This window comes from Argopecten irradians, chromosome 3 (assembly GCF_041381155.1).
Source record: "Argopecten irradians isolate NY chromosome 3, Ai_NY, whole genome shotgun sequence".
NCBI classification, from domain to species: Eukaryota; Metazoa; Mollusca; class Bivalvia; order Pectinida; family Pectinidae; genus Argopecten; species Argopecten irradians.
In genome coordinates, this window is record NC_091136.1 from 69018800 (window position 1) to 69042160 (window position 23361).

Here is a 23361-nt window from a genome sequence, read left to right on the forward strand (position 1 = left end):
TTCTGTTTTATTATGTCTGTACACATGTTCTGTTTTATTATGTCTGTACACATGTTCTGTTTCATTATGTCAGTACACACATTCTATTTTATTATGTCAGTGCACATGTTCTGTTTTATTATGTCAGTACACATGTTCTGTTTTATTAGGTCAGTACACATGTTCTGTTTTATTATGTCTGTACACACGTTCTATTTTATTATGTCAGTGCACATGTTCTGTTTTATTATGTCTGTACACATGTTCTGTTTTATTATGTCTGTACACATGTTCTGTTTCATTATGTCAGTACACACGTTCTATTTCATTATGTCAGTGCACATGTTCTGTTTTATTATGTCAGTACACATGTTCTGTTTTATTAGGTCAGTACACATGTTCTGTTTTATTATGTCTGTACACACGTTCTATTTTATTATGTCAGTGCACATGTTCTGTTTTATTATGTCTGTACACATGTTCTGTTTTATTATGTCAGTGCACATGTTCTGTTTTATTATGTCTGTACACATGTTCTGTTTCATTATGTCAGTACACACGTTCTATTTTATTATGTCAGTACACATGTTCTGTTTTATTATGTCAGTACACATGTTCGGTTTTATTAGGTCAGTACACATGTTCTGTTTTATTATGTCAGTGCACATGTTCTGTTTTATTATGTCAGTGCACATGTTCTGTTTCATTATGTCAGTACACACGTTCTATTTTAATATGTCAGTGCACATGTTCTGTTTTATTATGTCAGGACACATGTTCTGTTTTATTATGTCAGGACACATGTTTTGTTTAATTATGTCAGTACACATGTTCTGTTTTATTAGGTCATACACATGTTCTGTTTTATTATGTCAGTACACATGTTCTGTTTTATTAGGTCAGTACACATGTTCTGTTTTATTAGGTCAGTACACATGTTCTGTTTTATTATGTCAGTACACATGTTCTGTTTTATTAGGTCAGTACACATGTTCTGTTTCATTATGTCAGTACACACGTTCTATTTTATTATGTCAGTGCACATGTTCTGTTTTATTAGGTCAGTACACATGTTCTGTTTTATTAGGTCAGTACACATGTTCTGTTTTATTATGTCAGAACACATGTTATTTTTTATTAGGTCAGTACACATGTTCTGTTTTATTATGTCAGTACACATGTTCTGGTTTGTTATGTCAGTACACATATTCTGTTTTATTATGTCTGTACACATGTTCTGTTTAATTAGGTCAGTACACATGTTCTGTTTTATTAGGTCAGTACACATGTACTGTTTTATTAGGTCAGTACACATGTTCTGTTTTATAATGTCTGTACACATGTTCTGTTTAATTAGGTCAGTACACATGTTCTGTTTTATTAGGTCAGTACACATGTTCTGTTTTATTAGGTCAGTACACATGTTCTGGTTTGTTATGTCAGTACACATGTTCTGTTTTATTATGTCTGTACACATGTTCTGTTTTATTATGGCAGTACACATGTTCTGTTTTATTATGACAGGACACATGTTCTGTTTTATTATGTCAGGACACATGTTTTGTTTAATTATGTCAGTACACATGTTCTGTTTTATTAGGTCATACACATGTTCTGTTTTATTATGTCAGTACACATGTTCTGTTTTATTAGGTCATACACATGTTCTGTTTTATTAGGTCAGTACACATGTTCTGTTTTATTAGGTCAGTACACATGTTCTGTTTTATTATGTCAGTACACATGTTCTGTTTTATTAGGTCAGTACACATGTTCTGTTTCATTATGTCAGTACACATGTTCTGTCTTATTATGTCAGTACACATGTTCTGTTTTATTAGGTCAGTACACATGTTCTGTTTCATTATGTCAGTACACATGTTCTGTCTTATTAGGTCATACACATGTTCTGTTTTATTAGGTCAGTACACATGTTCTGTTTCATTATGTCAGTACACATGTTCTGTCTTATTATGTCAGTACACATGTTCTGTTTCATTATGTCAGTACACACGTTCTATTTTATTATGTCAGTGCACATGTTCTGTTTCATTATGTCAGTACACATGTTCTGGTTTGTTATGTCAGTACACATATTCTGTTTTATTATGTCAGTACACATGTTCTGTTTTATTAGGTCAGTACACATGTTCTGTTTCATTATGTCAGTACACACGTTCTATTTTATTATGTCAGTACACATGTTCTGTTTTATAATGTCAGTACACATGTTCTGTTTTATAAGGTCAGTACACATGTTCTGTTTTATTATGTCAGTACACATGTTCTGTTTTATTAGGTCAGTACACATGTTCTGTTTTATTATGTCAGTACACATGTTCTGGTTTGTTATGTCAGTACACATATTCTGTTTTATTATGTCTGTACACATGTTCTGTTTAATTAGGTCAGTACACATGTTCTGTTTTATTAGGTCAGTACACATGTACTGTTTTATTAGGTCAGTACACATGTTCTGTTTTATTATGTCTGTACACATGTTCTGTTTAATTAGGTCAGTACACATGTTCTGTTTTATTAGGTCAGTACACATGTTCTGTTTTATTAGGTCAGTACACATGTTCTGGTTTGTTATGTCAGTACACATGTTCTGTTTTATTATGTCTGTACACATGTTCTGTTTTATTAGGTCAGTACACATGTTCTGTTTTATTATGTCAGTACACATATTCGGTTTGTATTAGGTCAGTACACATGTTCTGTTTTATTATGTCAGTACACATGTTCTGTTTTATTATGTCAGTACACATGTTCTGTTTTATTATGTCAGTACACATGTTCTGTTTTATTATGTCAGTACACATGTTCTGTTTTATTATGTCAGGACACATGTTCTGTTTTATTATGTCAGTACACATGTTCTGTTTTATTATGTCAGGACACATGTTCTGTTTTATTAGGTCAGTACACATGTTCTGTTTTATTATGTCAGGACACATGTTCTGTTTTATTATGTCAGTACACATGTTCGGTTTTATTATGTCAGTACACATGTTCTGTCTTATTATGTCAGTACACATGTTCTGTTTTATTATGTCAGGACACATGTTCTGTTTTATTATGTCAGTACACATGTTCTGTTTTATTATGTCAGTACACATGTTCGGTTTTATTATGTCAGTACACATGTTCTGTCTTATTATGTCAGTACACATGTTTTGTCTTATTATGTCAGGACACATGTTCTGTTTTATTATGTTAGGACACATGTTCTGTTTTATTATGTCAGTACACATGTTCTGTCTTATTATGTCAGTACACATGTTCTGTTTTATTATGTCAGGACACATGTTCTGTTTTATTATGTCAGTACACATGTTCTGTTTTATTATGTCAGTACACATGTTCGGTTTTATTAGGTCAGTACACATGTTCTGTTTTATTATGTCAGGACACATGTTCTGTTTTATTATGTCAGTACACATGTTCGGTTTTATTATGTCAGTACACATGTTCTGTCTTATTATGTCAGTACACATGTTCTTTAATGTTTATGTATATAAACTAGGTTTATATTTCATCAAATAATACACATCTATCTTTATCAAATTATAGGAACTGCGCTTAATTTGACAGTATTGAGCATCATATTTAAGAGTTGGCTTTTAAAGTATACAGTATCGGGGCCAACCCTATATGTACAGAGCAGGGGCATTTGATACTGCTCGATGATTGGATAAGATAAGGAACGGTCAGTTGGTCAAATTTCAGCAGCAGTAGCCATTACAGAGTGTTTGAGTTTCGTGATTTCATACTATTCTTGGACAATATTCAACTATCCATTCATCCAAAACTTTTATGTAAGGACATTAACATTCACTGTGCCTTTCTGAACGTTTGTATCCGGAGTTAATTAAGTGCAACACGTTAAGTTTACGTGAGGCCTTGTCAACTTACGGCCGAACATGGCGGCACGAAGAAGCCGATCATCACAAAGGAATGAGCCGTGGGATAGTTCCAATCCTGCTAACTGGACAGTACAGAATCTCAGAGATGAGTTGAGGGTCAAATTTGATATTTTTGTACCACTTTCGATGTCGAAAGCTAATCTGAAGGGACTGTATTTGGAGACGTTAGGAAGACGGCGAGAGTCCGCTCCATCTTCACCACGTCTTACTTTAACAACAGATCGCAACGTAGATATTCCAAATACTACAGCTTCAAGAAGATCGACGTCGAGACAGTCGAACAGTTCGTCAGATAGTAGGCCTAGTGTTCAACAAAACAGCGAAAGTTTACAAGAACTATCTTCGAGCGCGGCGACATCACAACCACAACGACAGAGTGAACAGGCACATGCGGACTGCAGCACGGATCCAGCGCCTAGTCAGATAAATGCGCGCAGCCAAACAACAACAAACATGGCGGCGCCCACGGCAGTTATGCAGGGCATGGTGACAACTGTTCAAACGTTACAACAGACTGTAATGAGCATGCAGCAAACCATGCTCACGATGTTAGCAGACAGGAACAGTGCTACGAGGCCCGTTCAACAAAACAACCTGGAGGCAGCGTACGCCGCGATGGAATCACAAGGAAACAGACCTGCTGGTAATCTATCAGGTGGGTACCATTTACCGATATCAGAATTCGGGGTACCCTCAGAATGTATCCCCCATGTTGACATTATTCCAGAAAATATCAGAAAACGTATTTGGGAGGGGAAAGACGTGAATTTGGCGACGCTATTAATTCCCCGTTTCGAAACGTGCCAAAAACACGTGGAAGGAGATAATGTAAACATTACTTTCAACGAGATCGAAGACCCACGATTGACAAAATCTTTGACCCTGGGAGAATTCGTTACGGCTTTTGGTAAATATAAGAGAACTATGTGTACTAAATTCCCAAACAGGAGGAATGAACTGGATAGATACGAAGCCCATATGATCGAGATCGCCAACGTATATGGCCAGCGTTTTTATGACTATCACTGTCAATTTTCGGCTAGGGCGGCGGCCTCATTAAGAGATAATCTCATCAAGGTGGATTGGTCAGTCAAGGACAACAGTCTACTGGCCATGATCATGGGTAACACTAAGGTCAATGTGTGCCAGCTGTGCAATGTTGCTACACATACCACACCTTTCTGCCCTCTACAGCGTTATAAGAAACCTCAAAATTACAACAATGGTAGATGGCAGCAAAACCATTTTCAGCAAAATGGTAACAATCAGCAGCAGAAGGAAGTAGACCGGTATGGCCGACAGAAAGTCAAAATAAATGGAAATGAAGTGTGTAATAACTTTAATTCAAATAGGTGTTCACGTGGAGAATCCTGTCATTATGCTCACATCTGCACTAAGTGCAAGTCACCAGGTCATGGAGCCGACTCTTGTCGTCCAGCCTCAGCTCCACAGAAACAACACACAAATAATACAGGAAATCAATGACTAAACGCAATGGAGAAAAACGTTTTTACACCGGTGAAGGTTCATCAGCTTAGGAAAGATCTTGAAAGACACCCCGATCGCAAGTTTGTTGAATACCTGTGTGGAGGTTTAGAAAATGGTTTTGACACATTAGTCGCGTGTGAAACTCTCCCTACTAAGGTGTGTAATAATCTTCAGTCGGCATTAACACAGGCAGAGATTACAGAGAAACTAATTCACTCCGAAGTTTCAAAAGGATTTTTACAAGGCCCTTTTACATCTCTCCCATTTGAACAATACAGAGTCAGCCCAATAGGAGTAGCTATTGGGAAGTATTCTGGGAAACCGCGTCTCATTGTTGATTTGTCAGCACCACATAATAACAGTGAGCATCCTAGTGTAAATGAACTTATTGACAAAGAATCGTGCTCGCTCTCTTATGTCAGAATCGATGACGCCATACAGATAATACAACAACTAGGGATAGGTACAACAATGTGCAAGACCGACATATCTGATGCTTTCAAAATTATCCCTATTTTACCATCACAATGACACTTGTTTTGCATTCGTTGGAATGGCATGTATTACTTTTATAACAAGCTAGCATTTGGATGCAGGTCTAGCCCTAGGATTTTTGACAATCTATCACAAGCAGTGTGTTGGATCGCTCAGCATGTTTACGGCATTACACACATTTTACACTTGCTGGATGACTTTATTACTTTCGAACGACCAGGATTACGTGACACAAATATGGAAAAACTACTAGAACTATTCAGCAGTCTCGGTATCCCCATAGCTAAACATAAGACTTCTGGCCCAAGTACTGTCATGGAATATTTAGGGATCGTGCTGGACTCTGACAAGATGGAGTCAAGACTTCCTAAAGATAAATTGGAGAGAATTACACAGTTTCTTCAATCTTTCCTTGAGAAATCTACATGTACAAAGAGAGAACTGTTGCAATTACTAGGACATCTGAATTTCGCCAGCAGAGTCGTCTTGCCTGGGAGGAGTTTTGTATCGCATCTTATTACACTGTCTACTAAAGTACATGCTCTTCATCATCATGTCAAATTGAACAATGAATGTAGGGAGGATATTTTGATGTGGCTTCATTTTCTCTCCCATTGGAATGGTCTATCAGTGTTTTACAATACAGAAGTAACAGCCGCCGACGACATGCTACTGTTCACAGATGCTTCGGGTAGCTTAGGCTATGGTGGTTACTTTCAGGGACAGTGGTTTTCGGAACCATGGGGATCGTCAAGAATATTTGAACAAAAATTTCTTAACAGTAACATTGTCAAAAGCCCAACATATCATGCCACTTGTTAGACGGTTAACTTTATGTGCGGCTACTAACAATTTCACTGTCTTATCGAAGCATGTACCTGGTCGACTAAACCTCATAGCTGATTCGTTGTCTCGGTTACAGATCCAGAGGTTCCATCGACTAGCTCCCCAGGCCAACCCTCTACCCTGCCAGGTCCCCCCACCAGACAAGGTGATTTGGAGCTCGACTCGGTTGTGAATAGTTTGTGGACAGCAGCAATTGCGCCTAGCACCAGACAGACTTATACCACAGGTTTCAACATCTACCTGAGGTTCTTGTTGTTGACAGGTATAGTGCAGACCTTGTGCTCATCTCATGTGTTCCCTGTATCTGAAGATCTGCTGCTACGGTTCATTGCACATTGCTTCGGTGTGTTACATCTTTCCTATGCGACCATTAAACTGTATTTGTGCGGGATCCGTTTCTGCTGTTTAGAAAAGAACATTTCTCATCCCAGCGCATCAGAGCTTCCACGTTTACATGCTATTTTAAATGGAGTTAAACGTATGCAAGTTAGAAAACCGATTACTAGATATCCAGTAACCTTTAGTGTTTTGAAACAAGTGTGTGAATACTTACGTAAACAACCTACAGACCTCATGTTAGAAACAGCCTGTACTATTGCTTTCTTTGGTTATTTGCGCTGTGGTGAATTTACAGTGAAAAGTAGATTTGATCCTAATTCAGACTTGTGTGTCAGTGACTTGACTCTATCTACTGATTGTGCTTTACTTACTCTTAAGCATTCTAAGACTGACCCCTTTCGACAGGGTATCACGATTAAACTGTTCACCACAGGCAATTCAATTTGTCCATACCAAGTTTGTTGTAAATATTTGAAACATAGATTAGAATCTCATCCAGCTGCCTCTGAACCCCTGTTCATTAGTGAACAAGGTCAAATCTTAACTCGAAGTCTGTTTATCAGTAAATTTAGACATGTTCTAGAATGTATTGGTATTAATTCCGCCATGTACAATGGTCACTCATTTAGAATAGGTGCAGCCACTACAGCAGCACAAGTTCACATGGAAGACCATATGATTAAAACCTTAGGCAGATGGTCATCTGATGCATACTGTCGTTACATAAGAACACCTGTGTCTAAGATTCAAGATGCGCAGAAATCACTTTCTCAGGTTACGTAAGATAGCCAATCATCATATCAGGTTAACAATTTGTCTCGTGCAGGTTATGTAAGATAACAGTCAATGTCTCAAATCAAGTTATGTAAGCGAGCAAATGTATGATAATATTTTTAGTACTAGTATTATGTATTGATTACGAGCGACAATGTGATTTTTCCAATTTACTTAAACATACCTGGTACATATATATTACGGTAATCTCTACTCTGTTAATTTTGGGGCACTCAGCTTACTCTCTTCAATCATAATCTGAGTTATGGCAATCACTCATTAATTATTCAAGTGTAGTCATTTGAATTCTTAATTCCTGTACCCCAAAATTGTTATATTCTATCATTTTAATTATACCAAGATCTTCTTCCGGCTCTTGTACTCCACAGTTACACCGAGTTGAAGATACAAAATCATTGCAATACCCTTCTTCCGGCTCTTGTGTACAACTACACCGAGTTGAGGTACATCACCTAGCTATCACAGGTACCCTCTTCCGGCTCTTGTAGTACTGCTGCACACCGAGTTGAAGGTTTAGCACAAGCATATAGTACCTTCTTGTTCTAACCCTCTTCCGGCTCTTGTAGTTCTCGCCTACACCGAGTTGGGGGTTATATAATCGAACAGGTCATATTGTTCACCTCTCGTCCGGCTCTTGTAGCTGGCTTATACACATACAAGTATTCATAAGCATACACTCAATCATGCTACACCGAGTCGAGAGGTAAATAATATCTGGTTATAGTAAGCTGAGTCTGCCCCTTTTGCCAATATTATTAGTTGTTTTAAGATATGTTGCTAATTAGGATAAATATGTGTGCATGAGAGTAAGTAAGAATGAGCGATTTGATCTATGTTTGATTATAATGTAGTTTTAGTGTATTGCGTATGTGTAACATTAATTTCATCTTACGTATAGTAATATTCATGAACGTAATTGATTACACGTTGAGATATTGCATACTTCATGTACTTCATATCATTAAAATTGTAGAACTAGTTTCTTCGTACAGTTATTTGTTGGAATGTAAAGTTTTATTATGTCAGGACACATGTTCTGTTTTATTATGTCAGTACACATGTTCTGTTTTATTATGTCAGTACACATGTTCGGTTTTATTATGTCAGTACACATGTTCTGTCTTATTATGTCAGTACACATGTTTTGTCTTATCATGACAGGACACATGTTCTGTTTTATTATGTCAGTACACATGTTCTGTTTTATTAGGTCAGTACACATGTTCTGTTTTATTAGGTCAGTACACATGTTCTGGTTTGTTATGTCAGTACACATGTTCTGTTTTATTATGTCTGTACACATGTTCTGTTTTATTATGGCAGTACACATGTTCTGTTTTATTATGTCAGTACACATGTTCTGTTTTATTATGTCAGTACACATGTTCGGTTTTATTATGTCAGTACACATGTTCTGTTTTATTAGGTCAGTACACATGTTCTGTTTTATTAGGTCAGTACACATGTTCTGTTTTATTATGTCAGTACACATGTTCTGTTTTATTAGGTCAGTACACATGTTCTGTTTCATTATGTCAGTACACACGTTCTATTTTATTATGTCAGTGCACATGTTCTGTTTCATTAGGTCAGTACACATGTTTTGTCTTATTATGTCAGTACACATGTTCTGTTTTATTATGTCAGTACACATGTTCGGTTTTATTATGTCAGTACACATGTTCTGTCTTATTATGTCAGTACACATGTTTTGTCTTATCATGACAGGACACATGTTCTGTTTTATTATGTCAGTACACATGTTCTGTTTTATTAGGTCAGTACACATGTTCTGTTTTATTAGGTCAGTACACATGTTCTGGTTTGTTATGTCAGTACACATGTTCTGTTTTTATTATGTCTGTACACATGTTCTGTTTTATTATGGCAGTACACATGTTCTGTTTAATTATGTCAGTACACATGTTCTGTTTTATTATGTCAGTACACATGTTCTGTTTTATTAGGTCAGTACACATGTTCTGTTTTATTAGGTCAGTACACATGTTCTGTTTTATTATGTCAGTACACATGTTCTGTTTTATTATGTCAGTACACATGTTCTGTTTTATTATTCAGTACACATGTTCTGTTTTTATTATGTCAGTACACATGTTCTGTTTTATTATGTCGTACACATGTTCTGTTTTATTAGGTCAGTACACATGTTCTGTTTTATTAGTCAGTACACATGTCTGTTTTATTAGATCAGTACACATGTACTGTTTTATTAGGTCAGTACACATGTTCTGTTTTATTTTGTTGTACACATGTTCTGTCTTATTATGTCAGTACACATGTTCTGTTTTATTATGTCAGGACACATGTTCTGTTTTATTATGTCAGTACACATGTTCTGTTTTATTATGTCAGTACACATGTTCGGTTTTATTATGTCAGTACACATGTTCTGTCTTATTATGTCAGTACACATGTTTTGTCTTATATGACAGGACACATGTTCTGTTTTATTATGTCAGTACACATGTTCTGTTTTATTAGGTCAGTACACATGTTCTGTTTTATTAGGTCAGTACACATGTTCTGGTTTTATGTCAGTACACATGTTCTGTTTTATTATGTCTGTACACATGTTCTGTTTTATTTCAGTACACATGTTCTTTTATTATGGTCAGTACACATGTTCTGTTTTTTATTATGTCAGTACACATGTTCGTTTTATTATGTCAGTACACATGTTCTGTTTTATTAGTCAGTACACATGTTCTGTTTTATTAGTCAGTACACATGTTCTGTTTTATTATGTCAGTACACATGTTCTGTTTTATTATGTCAGTACACATGTTCTGTTTTATTATGTCAGTACACACATTTTATGTTTATTATGTCAGTACACATGTTCTGTTTTATTAGTCAGTACACATGTTCTGTTTTATTAGGTCAGTACACATGTTCTGTTTTATTATGTCAGTACACATGTTCTGTTTATTATGTCAGTACACATGTTTCTGTTTTATTGTCAGTACACATGTTCTGTTTTATTAGTCAGTCACAGTACACATGTACTGTTTTTATTAGGTCAGTACACATGTTCTGTTTTATTATGTCAGTACACATGTTCTGTTTTATTATGTCAGTACACATGTTCTGTTTTATTAGGTCAGTACACATGTTCTGTTTATTATGTCAGTACACATGTTCTGTTTTATTATGTCAGTACACATGTTCTGTTTTATTAGGTCAGTACACATGTTTCTGTTTTATTATGTCAGTACACATGTTCTGTTTTATTATGTCAGTACACATGTTCGGTTTTATTATGTCAGTACACATGTTCTGTTTTATTAGGTCAGTACACATGTTCTGTTTTATTATGTCAGTACACATGTTCTGTTTTATTAGGTCAGTACACATGATTCTGTTTTATTAGGTCAGTACACATGTTCTGTTTTATTATGTCAGTACACATGTTCTGTTTTATTATGTCAGTACACATGTTTCTGTTTATTATGTCAGTACACATGTTCTGTTTTATTATGTCAGTACACATGTTCTGTTTTATTATGTCAGTACACATGTTCTGTTTTATTATGTCAGTACACATGTTCTGTTTTATTATGTCAGTACACATGTTCTGTTTTATTATGTCAGTACACATGTTCTGTTTTATTATGTCAGTACACATGTTCTGTTTTATTATGTCAGTACACATGTTCTGTTTTATTATGTCAGTACACATGTTCTGTTTTATTATGTCAGTACACATGTTCTGTTTTATTATGTCAGTACACATGTTCTGTTTTATTATGTCAGTACACATGTTCTGTTTTATTATGTCAGTACACATGTTCTGTTTTATTATGTCAGTACACATGTTCTGTTTTATTAGGTCAGTACACATGTTCTGTTTTATTATGTCAGTACACATGTTCTGTTTTATTAGGTCAGTACACATGTTCTGTTTTATTAGGTCAGTACACATGTTCTGTTTTATTATGTCAGTACATCACGTTCTATTTTCATTATGTCAGGGCAGTTTTATTACACATGTTCTGTTTCATTAGGTCAGTACACATGTTCTGTTTTATTATGTTACACATCTGTCAGTACACATGTCTTTGTTATGTCAGTACACATATTCTGTTTTATGTTGTCTGTACACATGTTCGTGTTTATTTAGGTCAGTACACACTTGTTCTGTTTTATTAGGTCAGTCCACATGTACTGTTTTACAAATTAGGTCAGTACACATGTTCTGTTTTATTTTATGACTTATGTACACATGTTGCAATTCTGTATTATGTCAGTTGGGACTTCTGTTTGAGGGGCGGGGTTATGTCAGGACACATGTTCTGTTTTGAATTATGTCAGTACACATGTGCAATTGTTTTATTAGGGTGGGGTCAAAATTGTACAAATGATTGAGGGCTGACACCTCGGGGGGCCTGAGGGGCGGGGTCAAAAGGGGTCAAATTTGCTATTCCATAGTAAACAACTTCCTTTCTCTGAAACAAGCATGGATACACCCATAATGCAATGGTAGCATCCTTATAGGGTGGGGATTCAAAATTGTACAAAATACATGGGGCTGAGCCCCTCGGGGGCATGAGGGGCGGGGTCAAAGCAGAGCCTTACTTATGCTTATTTCATATAAACGGGACTTCTCTCTGTCAAACTGACGATGGTATAGCACCCATAATGCAATGGTGCAATCCTTATAGGGTGGGGCATTCAAAAACTGTTACACAATGATGGGGCTCGACTCCGGTCCGAGGGCTGAGGGGACGGGGGTCAAAAGGGGTCAACTTTGGGCTTATTCCATATAAAACGACTTCTTTCTCGTGAAACACTAGCAATGGGATAGCACCCATAATGCCAATGATATCATCCTTATAGGGTGGGGATTCAAAATATGTACAAATAGTGGGGGCTGGACCCCCCGGGGGCCCGAGGGGCGGGGTCAAAAGGGGCCAATTTGGCCATATTCCATATAAACGACTTCTTCTCTGAAAACTATGTATGGTATAGCACCCATAGATGCAATGGTAGCATCCTTATAGGGTGGGGATTCAAAATTGTACAAATGATAGGTTGGACCCCCCGGGGGCCTGGAGGGGCGGGGTCAAAAAGTGGTCCTTTTGGCTTTTCCATAGAAAATGGACTTCTTCTCTGCAAACTAAGCATGGTATAGCAGCACCCGTCGTAGCATCCTTATAGGTGGGGATTCAAAATTGTCCTGGCGGGGGTCCTGAGGGGCGGGGTCAAAAGGTCAACATATCGACTTCTTCTCTGAAACATAACCGCTGGTAGCATTTCAGGTGGGGATTCAAATTTGACTGGTAGCATCCTTATGGGCTGACTAACTGAAAATTTTACAAATGAAGGGGCTGACCCCCAGGGGCCTGAGGGGCAGGGCCAAAAGGGGTCATTTGGCTATTTCCATATAAACGACTTTCTCTGCAACTCATGAGACACCACAATGGGTAGCACATCCTTATAGGGTTGGGATTTGAAATTGCAAATGAAGACCCCCGGGGCCTTATATTCAAAATTGTACAAACGATTTCACTGCATTACTTTGACCCCCCATGGTATTGGCCTTGTAGGTCTAGCATCATTCATATGGGGTCAGAGGTACACCATATAATGAACCAGGGTTAGATTGTACTTGTGATATCTCTGAAACGGTAGGTCAGTACACATGTTCTGTTTTATTATGTCAGTAGTACACATGTTCTGTTTTATTATGTATGTCAGTACACATGTTCTGTTTTATGTTCTGTTTTTATTATGTCAGTACACATGTTCTGTTTTATTATGTCAGTACACATGTTTGGGTTTTATTATGTCAGTACACATGTTCTGTTTTATTATGTCAGTACACATGTTCTGTTTTATTAGGTCAGTACACATGTTCTGTTTTATTAGGTCAGTACACATGTTCTGTTTTATTATGTCAGTACACATGTTCTGTTTTATTAGGTCAGTACACATGTTCTGTTTTATTAGGTCAGTACACATGTTCTGTTTTATTAGTCAGTACACATTTCGTTTTATTAGTCTGTACACATGTTCTGTTTTATTAGGTCAGTACACATGTTCTGTTTTATTAGGTCAGTACACAGTTTGTATATAATCAATACAGATTTCTATTATTGAATGTGTTCTCCCCTTTAGGGCAGTGCTCAGCCTATATTGTCAGAGGTGGCTTTCGCTGTGGCCCATAAGCTCAAGTCTGCTATCATGTCTGCTGCAAGGTAAGCAATAAGCATTTTAGAGCTTTGTCAATGAACACCTAGGAGTTTGATTCTGATTTTGTAACTGCTAGATGACACTCAAAAAAAATCAAGTCATTATTTGCAATGAAGCGTGAATGTTTGTTTGTTTACAGTGGTTGGCTAGGGTTTGGTAGTAAACAGAGAGAGGAGGAAAGACAAAAACCAAAGATAGAACCAGAGACACCACTGTCACTCAGGTAAGATATAGAACCAGAGACACCACTGTCACTCAGGTAAGATATAGAACCAGAGACACCACTGTCACTCAGGTAAGATATAGAACCAGAGACACCACTGTCACTCAGGTAAGATATAGAACCAGAGACACCACTGTCACTAAGGTAAGATATAGAACCAGAGACACCACTGTCACTCAGGTATGATATAGAACCAGAGACACCACTGTCACTCAGGTAAGATATAGAACCAGAGACACCACTGTCACTAAGGTAAGATATAGAACCAGAGACACCACTGTCACTCAGGTAAGATATAGAACCAGAGACACCACTGTCACTCAGGTAAGATATAGAACCAGAGACACCACTGTCATCAGGTAAGATATAGAACCAGAGACACCACTGTCACTCAGGTAAGATATAGAACCAGAGACACCACTGTCACTCAGGTAAGTTATAGGACCAGAGACACCACTGATACTCAGGTAAGATATAGAACCAGAGACACCACTGTCACTCAGGTAAGATATAGAACCAGAGACACCACTGATACTCAGGTAAGATATAGAACCAGAGACACCACTGTCACTGAGGTAAGATATAGAACCAGAGACATCACTGTCACTCAGGTAAGATATAGAACTAGAAACACCACTGTCACTAAGGTAAGATATAGAACCAGAGACACCACTGTCACTCAGGTAAGATATAGAATCAGAGATACCACTGTCACTCAGGTAAGATATAGAACCAGAGACATCACTGTCACTCTGGTAAGATATAGAATTAGAGAATTTGCTGTCACTTGTATAAGATATTCATATGCTATGCCACTTGCTGTCACCTTAAGGAGAAGACTTTGATAGGCCTTGCCTGCTGTCTAATCCTTTTGACTGTATATGATATAATTGTCAATAAAATTTGTTGAAATTGAAATTGAAGAACACGAGAAATAACTAGAAATTGAAATTGAAGAGCACAAGAAATAGTTAACTAAACACTGTAAAAATGAAAAATGCTGATAGGAAAATTACAGCTGTTTTATCAAATTGGATTTGACTGTGAAAGTTTCACAAATGTGCTACATTCTGTATACTATATAAGGTATGGACTTCCAGACAAGAGACGGCAGGGGGACAACATCTTTCTCTCACCAAACAATAATTACGCAGCCACCACCGACAGCTTTGGGCGAGTCACTCTGATCGATGTGGAAAACGGCATAGCTGTTAGGATGTGGAAAGGTTAGTATTTGTTTTGGTAGGTTATTATCAAAAATTTTGAAGTCCCAAGAAATTCCCTGAACAGACTAAATTCAGAAAAACAATAAAAAACTTGAACAAAGTCAACTTGGTGTATAATGAGTGGTTTGTAGGTTACAGAGATGCACAGCTAGGCTGGATACAGGTGAGAGAGGACAGTCCCCATGGCAACCAGGAACACTCCAGAGTGGCTCAGTTCCTTATCATCTATGCACCAAGGAGAGGAATATTGGAGGTAGGCGAACATCTCTAAAAAGAAGCTAGATAAAACTTTAAGTCTATGACTCTGTGTTAATCCAAACATATATGACTTCTAGAAAGGGATTCTTTAGGTAAGCACCATATGACTGTTGATACAAAATTATCTTTTACTATACTGGTACCTCTCTGAGGAGCGGGAGTTCATCTGAAGTAAGTGCTCACATCATTGTCTCCAGTTTATAATGTTTATATTTTGTGTAGGTATGGACAGCAGCCAATGGACCAAGGGTAGCAGCTTTTAACGTCAATAAATGGTGTCGTCTCGTTTGTCCCAGCTATGGAATTATGGGTTTGAACAATGTCACATGTCGAGGTGTGAAAACAAAGGTGTTTCAATGTGCTCTAATAGAACCCACAGGAACCATCAAAACCCTGGATATACCCTTCCATTTAGCTCTAAGGTAATTAATTATCCCCCGCCCAACGATGTTGGCGGGGGATATACAAATGGGTTCCGTCCGTCCGTCTGTCCGTCCATCTGTCTGTCAGTCTGTCCGTCCGTACGAATGGTTTCCGGAGCATAACTCTAAAACCAGTAGAGATATTTCCACGAAACTTCAAACACACATTGGTCTTATGGTCTAGTAGTGCCTTTTGCTATTTTTAGGTTTTCATTTCTTGAATTTTTTCCGTAACCATGGAAACATTGCTGAAAATATCATATTTTTGTACCAGGTTCGTTTCCGGAGCATAACTCTAAAACCAGAAGAGATATTTCCACGAAACTTTATAGACACATTGGTCTTATAGTCTAGTAGTGCCTTTTGCTATTTTAAGGTTTTCACTTTTTGTACTTTTTTCTGTAACCATGGAAACATTGCTGAAAATGGCAGATTTTTGTGTAAGAATCGTTTCCGGAGCACAACTCTAAAACCAGCAGAGATATTTCCATGAAGCTTCATAGACACATTGTTCTTATGGTCTAGTAGTGCCTTTTGCTATTTTTAGGTTTTCATTTTTTGCACTTTTTCTGTAACCATAGAAACATTGCTGAAAATATCATATTTTTGTACCAGGTTTGTTTCCACAGCATAACTGGAAAACCGGTTGAGATATATGCACGGAACTTCATAGGCACATTAGTCTTATGGTCTAGTAGTGCCTTTTGCTATTTTAAGGTTTTCACTTTTTGTCCTTTTTTCTGTAACCATGGAAACATTGCTGAAAATGGCAGATTTTTGTGTAAGAATCGTTTCTGGAGCAGAACTCTAAAACCAGCAGAGATATTTCCATGAAACTTCATAGACACATTGTTCTCATGGTCTAGTAGTGCCTTTTGCTATTTTTAGGTTTTCACTTTTTGTGCTTTTTTCTGTAACCATAGAAACATTGCTGAAAATATCATATTTTTGTAGCAGGTTCATTTCCGGAGCATAACTTTGAAACCAGCAGAGGTATTTCCACTTCATAGACACATTCATTTTTATCCCCCGCCCAACGAAGTTGGCGGGGGATATACAAATGGGTTCCGTCCGTCCGTCCGTCTATACGTACGTACGTACGTACGAATGGTTTCCGGAGCATAACTCTAAAACCAGTAGAGATATTTCCAAGAAACTTCATACACACATTGGTCTTATGGTCTAGTAGTGCCTTTTGCTATTTTTAGGTTTTCATTTTTTGTATTTTTTCCATAACCATGGAAACTTTGCTGAAAATGTCATATTTTTGTACCAGGTTTGTTTCCGCAGCATAACTGGAAAACTGGTTGAGATGTATGCACGGAACTCCATAGGCACATTAGTCTTATGGTCTAGTAGTGCCTTTTGCTATTTTAAGGTTTTCACTTTTTGTCCTTTTTTTCTGTAACCATGGAAACATTGCTGAAAATGGCAGATTTTTGTGTAAGAATCGTTTCCGGAGCACAACTCTAAAACCAGTAGAGATATTTCCATGAAACTTCATAGACACATTGTTCTTATGGTCTAGTAGTGCCTTTTGCTATTTTTAGGTTTTCATTTTTTGCACTTTTTCCTTAACCATGGAAACATTGCTGAAAATATCATATTTTTGTACTAGGTTTGTTTCCGCAGCATAACTGGAAAACCGGTTGAGATATATGCACGGAACTCCATAGGCACATTAGTCTTATGGTCTAGTAGTGCCTTTTGCTATTTTAAGGTTTTCACTTTTTGTCCTTTTTTCTGTAACCATGGAAACATTGCTGAAAATGGCAGATTTTTGTGTAAGAATCGTTTCCGGAGCAGAACTCTAAAACCAGCAGAGATATTTCCATGAAACTTAATAGACACATTGTTCTTATGGTCTAGTAGTGCCTTTTGCTATTCTTAGGTTTTCACTTTTTGTGGTTTTTTCTGTAACCATAGAAACATTACTGAAAATATCATATTTTTGTAGCAGGTTCATTTCCGGAGCATAACTCTAAAACCAGCAGAGATATTTCCACGAAACTTCATAGACACATTGTTCTTATGGTCTAGTAGTGCCTTTTGCTATTTTTAGGTTTTCATTTTTTGCACTTTTTCAGTTACCATGGAAACATTGCTGAAAATATCATGGTAAATGGTAAATGTTACTTTGCAAAACTCCACCCATCTTTGTGTATATAGTATAATATAAATGTCAAGGCTGTATACCTGATTCAACAATTGCAGCCCTGCTCTACTTGAATTATACTCCATCCTTCTTTAGCTCAACTTCCTTTTTCCTTTTTTTTTTCATACACATAAGTCTCCACAATTAAACTTACTTCAGCTTTGATATCTCTATTGGCGGGGGATCTGAATGACTATGTCCTTGTATGGTCTAGTAGTACCTTTTGCTATTTTCAGGTTTTCATTATTTGCACTTTTCCCTGGTTTTTTTCTCATACACATAAGTCTCCACAATCAAACTTACTTCAGCTTTGATATCTCCTTTGGCGGGGGATCTGAATCACTATGTCCTTGTTTATATTTAATTTAATCCAGTATACCAATCCTTTCATTTGCCTAGATAAGTTTGTTAAATGCAACTCTGATGATCCTACAGTACTGATGACAATTAAATGGCTGTACATGTATACGACTGAAGTGTTGTTATGGACATTTAATCTTATAATTTCATAGAAAAAAAAAAGAAAAATTTAATATTGTTATATTCTGTGATGAGTTTAAAGAAAGCGAGAGATTTAATTAATATTGTTGTTTTCACTGGTAGGTATAATAAGAGAGTGAGAGATTTAATTAATATTATTATTTTCAGTGGTAGGTATATAAAGAGAGCGAGAGATTTAATTAATATTGTTGTTTTCACTGGTAGGTATAAAAATAGAGGGGAAAAATTTAATTAATATTGTTGTTTTCACTGGTAGGTATAAAATTTAATTAATATTGTTGTTTTCACTGGTAGGTATAAAATTTAATTAATATTGTTATTTTCAGCGATAAAAACAGTAAGAGAGCGAGGGATCTCCACCTACTGAAGAAACTGAAAACTGTGATGAAGGATACATCAGAAGAGACAGGTGAGTAAAATCAGAAAGAGAAAATTAGAGAAAAGGAAAATCAGGAAAGAGAAAAGAAAAATCAGGAAAGAGGAAGTTAGAGAAAGGAAAATTAGGAAAGAGGAAGTTAGAGAAGAGAAAAATCAGGAAAGAGGAAAGAAAAATCAGGAAAGAGGAAGTTAGAGAAAAGAAAAATCAGGAAAGAGAAAAGAAAAATCAGGAAAGAGGAAGTTAGAGAAAAGAAAAATCAGGAAAGAGGAAGTTAGAGAAAAGAAAAATCAGGAAAGAGGAAGTTAGAGGAAAGACAAATGAGGGAAGAGAAAGTTAGAGAATAGAAAAATCAGGAAAGAGGAAGTTAGAGAAAAGAAAATTCAGGGAAGAGAAAGTAATGTATTGTAACCCTTGTACTTTGACTCTGTACTGTGACCTAGCTTGTACTGTGACCGCAGTATTGTAATTCTTGTACTGTGACCCTGTACTGTGACCTAGCTTGTACTGTGGCCCCAGTATTGTAACCCTTTTACTGTGACCCTGTACTGTGACCCTGTACTGTGACCCTAGTATTGTAACCCTGTACTGTGACCTGTACTGTGACCCTGTACAGTGACCCTGTACTGTGACCTAGCTTGTACTGTGACCCTAGTATTGTAACCCTTGTATTGTAACCTAGCTTGGACTGTGACCCTAGTATTGTAACCCTGTACTTTGACCCTGTACTGTGACCCTGTACTATGACCCTGTACTGTGACCTAGCTTGTACTGTGACCCTAGTATTGTAACCCTTGTACTTTGACTCTGTACTGTGACCTAGCTTGTACTGTGACCGCAGTATTGTAATTCTTGTACTGTGACCCTGTACTGTGACCCCAGTATTGTAACCCTTGTACTGTGACCCTGTACTATGACCCTGTACTGTGACCCTGTACTGTGACCCTAGTATTGTAACCCTTGTACTGTGACCCTGTACTGTGACCCTGTACTATGACCCTGTACTGTGACCTAGCTTGTACTGTGACCCTAGTATCGTAACCCTTGTACTTTGACTCTGTACTGTGACCTAGCTTGGACTGTGATCCCAGTATTGTAACCCTTGTACTGTGACCCTGTACTGTTACCTAGCTTGTACTGTGACCCCAGTATTGTAACCCTTGTACTGTGACCCTGTACTGTGACCCTGTACTGTGACCCTGTACTCTGACCTATCTTGTACTGTGACCCTAGTATTGTAACCCTGTACTGTGACCCTGTACTGTGACCCTGTACAGTGAGCTGTACTGTGACCTAGCTTGTACTGTGACCCTAGTATTGTAACCCTTGTATTGTAACCAAGCTTGGACTGTGACCCCAGTATTGTAACCCATGTACTGTGACCCTGTACTGTGACCTAGCTTGTACTGTGACCCCAGTATTGTAACCCTTGTACTGTGACCCTGTACTGTGACCCTGTACTATGACCCTGTACTGTGACCTAGCTTGTACTGTGACCCTAGCATTGTAACCCTTGTACTTTGACTCTGTACTGTGACCTAGCTTGTACTGTGACCACAGTATTGTAATTCTTGTACTGTGACCCTGTACTGTGACCTAGCTTGTACTGTGACCCCAGTATTGTAACCCTTGTACTGTGACCCTGTACTATGACCCTGTACTGTGACCCTGTACTGTGACCCTAGTATTGTAACCCTTGTACTGTGACCCTGTACTGTGACCCTGTACTATGACCCTGTACTGTGACCTAGCTTGTACTGTGACCCTAGTATTGTAACCCTTGTACTTTGACTCTGTACTGTGACCTAGCTTGGACTGTGATCCTAGTATTGTAACCCTTGTACTTTGACTCTGTACTGTGACCTAGCTTGTACTGTGTCCCTAGTATTGTAACCCTTGTACTGTGACCCTGTACTGTGACCCTGTACTGTGACCCTGTACTGTGACCCTGTACTGTGACCCTGTACTGTGACCTAGCTTGTACTGTGACCCTAGTATTGTAACCCTGTACTGTGACCCTGTATTGTGACCCTGTACTGTGACCTAGCTTGTACTGTGACCACAGTATTGTAACCCTTGTACTGTGACCCTGTACTGTGACCCTGTACTGTGACCCTGTACTGTGACCCTGTATTTTGACCTAGCTTGTACTGTGATCCCAGTATTGTAACCCTTGTACTTTGACACTGTACTGTGACCTAGCTTGTACTGTGACCGCAGTATTGTAACCCTTGTACTGTGACCCTGTACTGTGACCTAGCTTGTACTGTGACCGCAGTATTGTAACCCCTGTACTGTGACCCTGTACTGCGACCTAGCTTGTACTGTGACCCAAGTATTGTAACCCTGTACTGTGACCTTGTACTGTGACCCTGTACTGTGACCTAGCTTGTACTGTGACCCCAGTATTGTAACCCTATACTTTGACCCTGTACTGTGACCCTGTACTGTGACCTAGCTTGTACTGTGACCCCAGTATTGTAACCCTGTACTGTGACCCTGTACTGTGACCCTGTACTGTGACCCTGTACTGTGACCTAGCTTGTACTGTGACCGCAGTATTGTAACCCTGTACTGTGACCCTGTACTGTGACCTAGCTTGTACTGTGACCCCAGTATTGTAATCTTTGTACTGTGACCCTGTACTATGACCTTGTACTGTGACCCTGTACTGTGACCCTGTATTTTGACCTAGTTTGTACTGTGATCCCAGTATTGTAACCCTGTACTGTGACCCTGTACTGTGACCCTGTACTGTGACCCTGTACTGTGACCCTGTACTATGACCCTGTACTGTGACCCTGTACTGTGACCTAGCTTGTACTGTGATCCCAGTATTGTAACCCGGTACTGTGACCCTGTACTGTGACCCTGTACTGTGACCCTGTACTGTTACCCTGTACGGTGACCCTGTACTATGACCCTGTACTGTGACCCTGTACTGTGACCCTAGTATTGTAACCCTTGTATTGTAACCAAGCTTGGACTGTGACCCCAGTATTGTAACCCTTGTACTGTGACCCTGTACTGTGACCTAGCTTGTACTGTGACCCCAGTATTGTAACCCTTGTACTGTGACCCTGTACTGTGACCCTGTACTATGACCCTGTACTGTGACCTAGCTTGTACTGTGACCCTAGTATTGTAACCCTTGTACTTTGACTCTGTACTGTGACCTAGCTTGTACTGTGACCGCAGTATTGTAATTCTTGTACTGTGACCCTGTACTGTGACCTAGCTTGTACTGTGACCCCAGTATTGTAACCCTTGTACTGTGACCCTGTACTATGACCCTGTACTGTGACCCTGTACTGTGACCCTAGTATTGTAACCCTTGTACTGTGACCCTGTACTGTGACCCTGTACTATGACCCTGTACTGTGACCTAGCTTGTACTGTGACCCTAGTATTGTAACCCTTGTACTTTGACTCTGTACTGTGACCTAGCTTGGACTGTGATCCCAGTATTGTAACCCTTGTACTTTGACTCTGTACTGTGACCTAGCTTGTACTGTGACCCTAGTATTGTAACCCTGTACTGTGACCCTGTACTGTGACCCTGTACTGTGACCTAGCTTGTACTGTGACCCTAGTATTGTAACCCTGTACTGTGACCCTGTACTGTGACCCTGTACTGTGACCTAGCTTGTACTGTGACTGCAGTATTGTAACCCTTGTATTGTGACCATGTACTGTGACCCTGTACTGTGACCCTGTATTTTGACCTAGCTTTTACTGTGATCCCAGTATTGTAACCCTTGTACTTTGACTCTGTACTGTGACCTAGCTTGTACTGTGACCGCAGTATTGTAACCCTTGTACTGTGACCCTGTACTGTGACCTAGCTTGTACTGTGACCGCAGTATTGTAACCCCTGTACTGTGACCCTGTACTGCGACCTAGCTTGTACTGTGACCCCAGTATTGTAACCCTGTACTGTGACCCTGTACTGTGACCCTGTACTGTGACCCTGTACTGTGACCTAGCTTGTACTGTGACCCCAGTATTGTAACCCTGTACTGTGACCCTGTACTGTGACCCTGTACTGTGACCCTGTACTGTGACCTAGCTTGTACTGTGACCCCAGTATTGTAACCCTGTACTGTGACCCTGTAC

At 38.4% G+C, this 23361-nt stretch overlaps 2 protein-coding genes across 2 annotated transcripts in view; both read left to right on the plus strand.

The window, feature by feature from the left end:
- LOC138319836 (rab3 GTPase-activating protein non-catalytic subunit-like) overlaps nucleotides 1-23361 on the plus strand; it is a 207362-nt gene that overhangs the window by 30701 nt on the left and 153300 nt on the right. Inside the window, exons 10-15 of the mRNA XM_069262967.1 lie at nucleotides 14010-14089; nucleotides 14224-14307; nucleotides 15394-15533; nucleotides 15665-15786; nucleotides 16014-16213; nucleotides 19196-19278. Of these exons, the coding sequence (XP_069119068.1) occupies nucleotides 14010-14089; nucleotides 14224-14307; nucleotides 15394-15533; nucleotides 15665-15786; nucleotides 16014-16213; nucleotides 19196-19278 (709 nt within the window). The remainder of the gene's footprint in view (nucleotides 1-14009; nucleotides 14090-14223; nucleotides 14308-15393; nucleotides 15534-15664; nucleotides 15787-16013; nucleotides 16214-19195; nucleotides 19279-23361) is intronic.
- On the plus strand, nucleotides 3482-8850 carry LOC138319430 (uncharacterized). Its single transcript, XM_069262589.1, has 2 exons — nucleotides 3482-4563; nucleotides 6814-8850. Exons 1-2 carry the CDS (start codon nucleotides 3906-3908, stop codon nucleotides 7857-7859), a joined length of 1704 nt encoding a protein of 567 aa, XP_069118690.1. The 5' UTR covers nucleotides 3482-3905; the 3' UTR covers nucleotides 7860-8850.

Coding starts and splice junctions, on each gene's coding strand:
- LOC138319430 (XM_069262589.1), top strand. CDS start 3,906: ATGGCGGCACGAAGAAGCCGATCATCACAAAGGAATGAGCCGTGGGAT. Junction 4,564..6,813: donor ACCTGCTGGTAATCTATCAG/GTGGGTACCATT, acceptor TCTCGGTTACAG/ATCCAGAGGTTCCATCGACT.